The sequence below is a fragment of the Eurypyga helias genome, unplaced genomic scaffold (assembly GCF_000690775.1).
Source record: "Eurypyga helias isolate BGI_N326 unplaced genomic scaffold, ASM69077v1 scaffold3540, whole genome shotgun sequence".
In the NCBI taxonomy this organism is placed as follows: domain Eukaryota; kingdom Metazoa; phylum Chordata; class Aves; order Eurypygiformes; family Eurypygidae; genus Eurypyga; species Eurypyga helias.
In genome coordinates, this window is record NW_010226071.1 from 38259 (window position 1) to 47033 (window position 8775).

General features: G+C 54.5%; 1 protein-coding gene across 1 annotated transcript in view; it reads right to left on the reverse strand.

The window, feature by feature from the left end:
* Positions 1-7337, reverse strand: part of LOC104509362 (LIM/homeobox protein LMX-1.2) — a gene marked incomplete at its 5' end in the record, with an annotated part of 8141 nt that extends 804 nt beyond the window's left edge. The window contains 5 exons of the mRNA XM_010151290.1: positions 1299-1460; positions 2643-2709; positions 3067-3144; positions 4124-4302; positions 7105-7337. Coding sequence (XP_010149592.1) covers positions 1299-1460; positions 2643-2709; positions 3067-3144; positions 4124-4302; positions 7105-7337 — 719 coding nt within the window. The remainder of the gene's footprint in view (positions 1-1298; positions 1461-2642; positions 2710-3066; positions 3145-4123; positions 4303-7104) is intronic.
* Between the last annotated feature and the right edge of the window lie 1438 nt (positions 7338-8775).

An 8775-nucleotide genomic window follows, 5' to 3' on the forward strand; every position in this document is an offset into this window, starting at 1 on the left:
GCCAGCATGTCCCTCATTTACACACAAGGCAACAGAGACGGGCGCGTGGGGCAGGACCCGGGAGGGAACCTGGGAGGAGACCCGGCTTCCCTGGCCTCAAGCGAGCTACAGTTGTCAACAGGCATTCACCTGGGAAAATCCCGCTCTTGGGCTGGTTGGGAACAGCACCTTTTATTCCCTTAGCCGCTCGGATGGCAGCTCACTTCCGCTCCCAAGGCAGCAGCGAGAGCTGCAGCTCAGGTCCCGTGAGCAGCGCCAGTGGCAGCCCGGCCCTTTCTCCTGCCCTTTGGAACAGCCTGTGCCACCCCACGCACTGCGTCTGGAGCACAGAACCTGCCTCCCAAGGAGTTGTGCCTAGAAAGCAGATCGTTAGCAACAAACCCACGAGCCACCTCACGCTCGCCTGCCCCTCGTGTGCCCTCAGCTCCGTGCGGGAATGGCCTGGTGCGTACCGCGGGCTTGTCTTGGCAGGAAAGGCCGTAACACAGACCCCAGCAGATTCCTTGCTGGGTGACACGCGCCCGTGGGAGTGACACGCACGCGAGCTTCTACCGTGGAGTGCTCCTGGTCAGCACAAACGAGTCTGACCTTGTGGGCTACAGCAAGGCCAACAGTCTGAGACACCCGCTTCAGTTTTGTTTAAATGCCACCCTGCAATTGTCCAGAATTGGTTATTCGGCATTTAACACTTGTGATGTGCTTGGTGTCCCTACCCACCTGGTAGTGTGTGGTCAGGAGATGGTGAAAGCGAACCATCATCTTGATCTGGGGCAGAGAATCAAATCACGCAGGAGAAATGTCCTGTGGTGACACATTTCTTAGTAGCTCAAGAGCTGGTTTTAACAAATCCATGTGTCCAGACTGAGAGGTCTTCGAGGGCTGCTTACTCACTTGGGAATGACTAGATTACTTCTCTTTAAGAGACCACTTTTCAAGGCACTTTTTTCCCCAAAGCTTCTAAGGAAAAACTTGTGAGGGTATTGTGTTTGAGAATTTGGTACCAGTTACTCTTCAGTATCTTGGACAGTGGTTTAAAAAAGTGGAGCGGGAGAGGTGACATAGTTTGGTTAATGGTTTATCAGAATGACACTGTGACACAGTCCTGAAGGGTGTCCAGAGCCTAGGACGAGCTCTCTTCTACCCCCTTATGTGTACATGAAAGTACACACGCCACACTGACCGGTACAAATCCCAGAAAACCCCCCCAGTAAAAGCAAGGAGCTGTACTGAGCGCGCGGTGTGTCAGCCAGCACAGGAACCCTGCTATTTCTGACGCGGCAGAACGACGCGTGCCTTACCATAGGGGTTCATGTGGTCTCCTGGCATTTGTGGAGGGGTGAGACCCTGCTGAAACGGGTCTGTGCCATAACTGCTTTGATCCATTGCTACAATCTGCTGCTGTGGCGGTGCAAGTGGCGTGTAAGACGTCATCATCCCTTCCATTCGGTTGGACATCACTTCTGCAAAGCAAACCAGAGGGCACAGTCACGGGGGGGGAGCAAAGAGGCAGCAGCATCGGTGGCAACACTGACCCCAAGCGTGTCCTGTTGCTCACAGGAGCCTTTCCAACCTTGTCTGAGCACAGCCCGGAGCAGGAAGGTGAAAGACTTCTAGTCTCTGACCATCATTTCTGCAGCACCTGGGCGCTGGACCGCCTCTTCCCAGGGTCCGTCCTGTGTGACACAGCCCTGTTCTTCTCTAACGTCTGTGGGGACATTTTTCTGGCTCTGCGTAGAGGAGGATTTGAGGCTGCAAGCCCTTGCGGGTTGGAGAACCTCAGGAGCATCCCCGGAGCAGCAGGGCAAGCCCTGGGACCCAGTGCAGCCCTGCCTAGGGCGCAGCCAGCTGCTGGGCACAGCCTGGCCGTGGCGGCAATGCCGGTGTCCCAGCGAGCAGGCGGGCATGGTCCCCTTCCCTCCGGAGAAAACCAACTGGAGGATCTACCGGGAGTGAGGTAGATCCTCCCGGAGATTCCTGCCAGGGGAGGCATCCCTGTACCGCACCTTTCTTCCAGAAAGGAGGGAGCAGCTTCCGTGTAAGCCGGGCCCCGCGGCAAACTCTGGGGATCCTGTGTTTCCCCTGATGACGGCACCCAGCATCCACAGCCTTGGGCACGCGGCTCTACTTCACGTGGGAATGGTGCCTGGAGGAACCCTGCAGGCCCTTTTCCCCTTACTTTGCCTTCAGCGCAAATCCCTTGTCCTCTTTCCTGGAGTGATCCTTTTTCCCTCATATCTGTGACTTAAACCATTGCCCACGTCAGGGACTGGGGTTGGAGTCAGCTGCCCCTCGGCTCCTCTCCTGGGGAGTTTACAAAGCAAGGGGGTGCACTCTGCACCTCGTGACCCACGGGGAGACACTGCCTTGCCCCTTCTCCCTAATCCGTATCACAACAATCCAATCCTGACTTGGTTTCCCTGACTCTGTAAGTCATTTTTGATTTACAGGTAATCCGTTTGAACCCGTTGCTCATTTGATTTTGCCTCTGTGTGCTTTTCCACCCCGAATAAGTAGCGGAGTGGACTGCCCCATTGAATTCTGTTGCCACGCTTCTCACAAATTCATGTTAAAGTAGCCTTTCCCCTAATATTTGTGACGCTGATCTTTTAGTGGCCTAAGCCACCCTCGCCCACAACACCCACCTTGCCCTAGTCGCTGTGAGTTCTGTTGCTCTTGCTGCTGCTGGTGCCTTCGTGCAAGCTTTTTCATCTGAACAAAGGAGGAAGAGCAGAACAACCTCAGGGCTCCGAACGCAACAATTCCGTTTCCTCGCCAACCCCCCGCCTACACTGCATCCATTCATACAGCCATTTATATTCATGCACACACCCCTGCGGGTTCGGGTTCATTTTTCAGCTCAAACGTTTCAGATTCCCGTTCCATGCAAAATTCACCCCCACCCTCGTGTTGCTCTGAGCACGCGTCTGCGTTGGAAAGTCGCCTTTCGTGGAGGGCGGCAGACAGTGGCGCACGCGGAACGGTGCGGCGCCCGGGCTCGCTACATCTCAGGGCTGGGGGGGGAGCACAACCTGTGGTTTCCTTCTGAGAACCTGACAAGCAGCCTACCTTTGCTCTTTGGTTTTGAAACCAGACCTGGACAACTCGCACGCTGAGTCCCGTTTCAGCTGCCAGCGTTTCTCTGACCTGCAGGAGGAAATGTTTAACGGTGTGATTTTTGAGGTTTTTGCAAAAACCCTGCCAGTTATTCGGGGGAACATGCCTGCGCTCACACCACCCGCTGCACGTGCAGAACTGCTTCGAACGCCTCCCCACACTTCTGCCCAGTCCGTCCAAGTTCTGCCCTTGTGCCGCTCCCAGCGCCACACGTGCCGCACAGCCTGAGCCGTGCAAAGCGACATTAAGTCGTGTCGACGCTTTCACTTTACCCACGGAACAACTCTGTGCAAAACCACTCCGGTTCGGCTGTGAACACTCTTATACCATTGAGGTTCAACTTCAAACCTTAAAATGGTAAAAATGCACATTGCGCCGCCCCAAAAGGCACACTCCGCACGTCAGCAGGAGAACGTCCACGCTCTGCAAACACAGCGGGTTTTTGGTTTTCCAGTCAAATTCAGGAGGAAACCGTTACCCTGGGCTGCTTTTCACAAAGATTTGGTTTTCACCAGCCTCATCAGCGAAGCCACAGACGATACCCTTCCCTGGCTGCCATCAGCAGAGCCGGCAGCAGGGCTACGTTCCGTGAGGAAGAGGACAGGGAGGACAAGACGTGGGATGGAAGCTGCGCACCCGGCTCACCGGGCAGCGAGTCCCTCCGTGGAGGGTGGGAGACGGGCAAACGCCGCGCGTTCGCTGGGGCTCTGGCAGGTGAGAGCTGCTCGTGCTTTACAAAAGCCAAATAGCGTTGCTTGGCAGGAATCGGCTGCCGAGCTGCTCTGCGCGTTGTGGGTGAGCACCCAGAAATAACCACGAGCTGGTCACTACAGGCTGAAAGGGCGCTTGGGTGAGCATCGCCATACGCCGGCCGGGTTCCTGCATTCCCTCCAAGGCAGTGGCTACTGTCCCGGGAAGGGGCAGGGAGCTACCTGGAGCTGTAGCCTGACCCTGCCACCCCCGTGGCCTGGGGTCAGAGCTGACTTCAGGTCCCTGATGAAGCACCCACCTTCCTGCAGGGCTTGGAAGACACTTCAAAAGATGCTTTGAATGCCCGTCTCTGCTGCGTAGTAAGTATTGTCCTTGGCCGTTTCGGTCTCCTCGGGTCCTTCCCATCATCACTTCCTTTTCCTTGGGTTACTTGTCCTTTGGTGGGCTTAACATCTCCGTCTTCATCATCACTTTTAACTGGTGGAAAGAAACAGGACATGAAACGGTGCTTGTTCCCCCAAGACAACAGGGTTTGGGAACTGCTTGTGCACACAAACTGCTCCTCCTCGGCGAACACACGCAAACATACACGTGCTTGTGTTGACAGCACAGACAGTATTTTCTATCCTTAAATTCTAAATATTTGCATGACCTGGTGGTATTACCCGCGCTGGGACACTGCACTTGGAAATCTCAATCGCAGCAGCAAAGGTAAGCGCCAATCTTGTTGTGAAAAACAACCTTTCCACTTAGTCTATTTTATTTCACCAGACTACTGATTTTTTTTCTTCCAGAAAGCATTAATCCACTGTTATAGGAACTTCATCACAGAGAAATACACTGCAATTTTTATATACTCAAATTTATGTTCAGGGAATTAACAAATTAGACTTTAATTCATTTTAGGATCTGATTATTATGCACCTAGCAATCTCATCACCTTTTCCTTTAATAAGCATCTTTTGCCTAATGATTAAAGAGGAGTTCAGTCATTTTAATAACCATGACATTATTAACTTTCCAGCCTGCCATTTCTAAGGAAAGGTTTGTGAGGATTAATATTGCTCACTGGAGAGTTACTTCTGTGTCCACTGGATAAATACTCGACGGGCGAAGGGCACGTTCTCAGCCAGGGCCATGTGGAATCCTTGGCTCTCACACAGGCATCTGGGAGATCGGTGTTTTCCATGTGTCAGACAATGGGAGACAAAACACCCCATTTAATTTGTCAACTTGTTTTTCAGGTTTGGGTTTGGCCAACAGAATAACGAGGGAGAGCAGCATCTCCAGGAGTCAGGAGCTACCCCTTGTGCCAAGGGGAAATGAGAGGGAACCCAGGGCCGCTGCGGCAGCTTTCTGCTGGTGGCCAGAGACAACATCTGGTCCTGAAGCAGAGCCCACCCGTGCCAAAGCCGTGCCAAACGGCAGCGAGGAGGGCAGGGGAGGAGGATCCCCACGGCCATGGCGGGGGGGCAGCCCTGCGCACTCGGCTTTTCGAAGGGGGTTGGACGCAGAGGGGCGGCCGGCAGAGTGCCGAAGCTGGCGATGGGAATGACATGCTGATGGGCGAGTAGGAAACCCGCTTGCCTCGGGCAGATTCAAAGAGCCCAAACCCTGGGACGTGAGATTTACGGAGCAGAGCACTCAGGGCCACGCAAATAGAGTTTGGAATAAAGCACATGCTGCTCCAAGAAAGGCCCCGCTCTCGCATGTCCCGCCGAGCCAGCATTCCCCTCTGTCCCGCAGCATTCCCGACGTGAAACCAGGGGTTTCAGCAGTGTGGGGAATATGGCACTTGGGTTAGAGATGAGGGACAACTACTGCTCCTAGCTAAACCGGAATAACGCATTTTCCCACAAACCAGAGGCGGGCATGCATGTCGTTTGTATGCTCAGTGGAATGGCAGTCGGTGATTCCCTCGGGAAACGCGCACAATCGCGATGGCTGGCAGCAGTTCGGGCACAGCGTCTCCAGTCCTGGGATCGGACAGGGCACACGGCAACAGGAGGTTTCCAGCCTCCCTGAGTGCATACGGCACGGGAAGGGGCATCCTGTCTCTCCCGGAACTGCCCGAAAGGCGGTTCTCACTGTAACCACCACTCCATCCCCTGGGTTTTGGGCTGGAGAACCCAAACCTGGTGTGCAAACTCACTGAGTTCCCAGCCCGGACAGCGAGTGGATTCTGCTCCCTCTCTCAAAACTTTCCCTCGGAAATGGGCGGAGGAAAGGCAGGATCTGCCTCTCCATCACCGTGAAGAACTCAGGGAAGACACCCACCAGGTGCTATGAGGTGTGAGGACTCCCCTGGCTTCTTCAGGAGAAGGGAAAATCTCTGGCCGCAGCACCTTAACTGCCCGGCCATTGATCCTGAACAGCTTGCGTTCATCCGGAACAGCACAGGACCTCAAGGACACTCCTGGAGATCTGAACCATCCCTCACCCCGGTACTATGCCGAACACTAGCCATAGTGCAGCCATCCTTGGGTCAGCACATGGATCATCTCCCCGGCTGAGACCAGGAGGGGGTCAGACACAGCATCGGCAGCGGAGATGGTCAGAAACTAGAGCCTTAGCAGCACTGCCAGGGAGACCAGTCCCGAGAGCCAAGCATCCTGCCTGGCTGGAAGGCATCCCAAGACAGACCCCCCAAAACCCCTCCTTCGAGTGGCTGCTCTTCATTTCCCCTCTTGTGCCTTAGGGGAGGGGATATGCAGGCCGCCACCCCACGCTGCCCTGGCTCCCTGCACAGCACGTGCCATTCCTGGGACACAAACCCTTTCTTTCAGCCTCTCCTCGGCACTTCTGCCTCGCACTTGTAGTTCTTCTTATGGGAAACCGCTTGTGCACGGCAGAGAACTGTAGGACTGGAAAACTGCATTACTGCTCTGCCCATTTCCCCGCTCAGCGCAGAAAGTGCCTGTGCAGCAAATCCCGAGAACAGCGTTCAGTGGGTAGAAGAATGCCTGCGGGAAACGGCATTTCGAACGAGGCCTCGGGCAAGCGAGGTCGGTCTGATTCACATTTGGTGATCTTACAGAAAAATACCTGGACAAAACCAGAAAGCTGTGTCCCTCACTGAGCAGCGAGCCAAGGGCGGGAGCCGAGCTGGGGAGAACCGTCCGCGGTGCAGTCGGGGTGCTTTTGGCTGTGCCGGCTAATTTGCATGGGTGGCATGTGCATATGGATAACGTGGATGTGTAAATGGATGTACTTTTCTGTAAGAAAGCCCTACAAACCCTTAAGGCTTTTCCAGTCGGGGCGGGTGTGGGAAAAGCTCACCTGAGTCGGAGTCGTCTGGGCTGACCGAGCTCAGCAAGTCTTTCTCTTTCTCGTAGTCGCTTTTGCAGAGCAACTGCCCTTCCTTGAGAACAAACTCGTCCCCTTTCCTCAGCTGCCGTTCGCAAACGCAGCAGCAGAAGCAGCTTAAGTGGTAAACGCACTCCAGGGCTCTCATCACGAACTCTGTCGGGGCGATCTTCTCCATGCAGCCGCTGCACTTGGCAGCAAACAGCCTGCAAGAGAGAGGTGGCCGAGTCAAGGGGGATGTCACATCACGCACTCCCGGCATTTACATACAGCAAATTCTTTAATTTGACTGCAGATCAGCTTGGCTCACGCTTCCCCACGCTGGGACTTGCGTCCTTAGCCCTGGAAGCATCACAGGCATGCAGTTTATTCAAATCTCAATCCCTTTGGTCTAGAGAGTCCCACATCACCTTTGCTGGATGAAAACCACTAAGATTTGTCCTTATCTCACTGTTTTGTTCCTCTTCAAAAAGAGAAACAGAAAGGACTTTGGATAACTTGTTCAAACCCAGAGTTATTTTCATCCACCTTCCAGAGGAAGGGCCAATTCACGCCTTGTGTCACGCAGACGCTCTGGGTTCGGCACTTACACCCTACTCTGAACAGATCCCCTGACCTCCCATTTTTGGTACTGTCCCTCTGAGGAGGCTGATCAACGAGCACAGAAAGGAGCACGAAAACTTAGTGCTGTTGTGGGGAGACGACACACACGACTGCACGCATGCAACCGGTAAAGGGAGGAGCGAAATAGCACGGCTTTTCTTTGGATGTTGGGTTATTCCAGACCAACCAGTCTCGGAAGGGAGTCCTCTGCATTTTAAATGGTGTGAAACATCCTTTGGCAGAGATAGGCAGCGATACAATCTGCCAAATTACCACTCTAATCGCAGGCTCTAGAACACACACTGTATTCCAGACCAGCTCTTATTAAACCTTCATACACCCCCCCATCCATCGTTAATTCTCTGAGACAAAGTTAGAGTGATTTGAGATTCATTTTGTGTTGCTTTTCTCGTGGCAGCCAGGAACCCGCCAAGTGAGCTTTGAGGAAGAGGGCAGCTTCAAATGAAGACGAATGGGCGAGCTACGCCCCGGTGCCACGCAGCGGGCTCGGTGGTTTGGACCGCGGCATCTCTTGGGGCTGCGTCGCGGGGCAAGGTGCGCTCCGGCTAAAAAAAACGAATTGGCACAACTGCGCCCGCTGTTCTCGGGCATCAGGAGATTCGTCCTTCAGGATGGGGCGTGCTGAGGGGGTTTTCCATCCCCTTTTCTCCAAAAGGCGGCTATCTTGGGTTTCAGAGGGCACACTCGGCTTCCCCCAAAGCCTCCATCTTGTCTGAGCCGAGCAGTGCAGCAAATGGCAGCACCAGCTCCCAGGAAACCGGGGAAGTCCCAGGACGAGCAGGAGGGAAAAGCCAATGGAAGTACACTTGCGCGAGGCGTCCAAAGAGAGGCTGAGTGCCCAAGGACTTGGGGGTTTCCCCGTCTCTGTTTTGATCTCCGGGGGGACGTACCTGACAGGCCTCACCAGCGTGCTGCCTGCACGGCTGCGACAGGCCCTGCCAGCGGGCTGGGATGCTCTTTTTGGGTATTTAATGAATTAAAGGGAAACCGATGCCACGCAGGACCCACGGCCACTGCTAG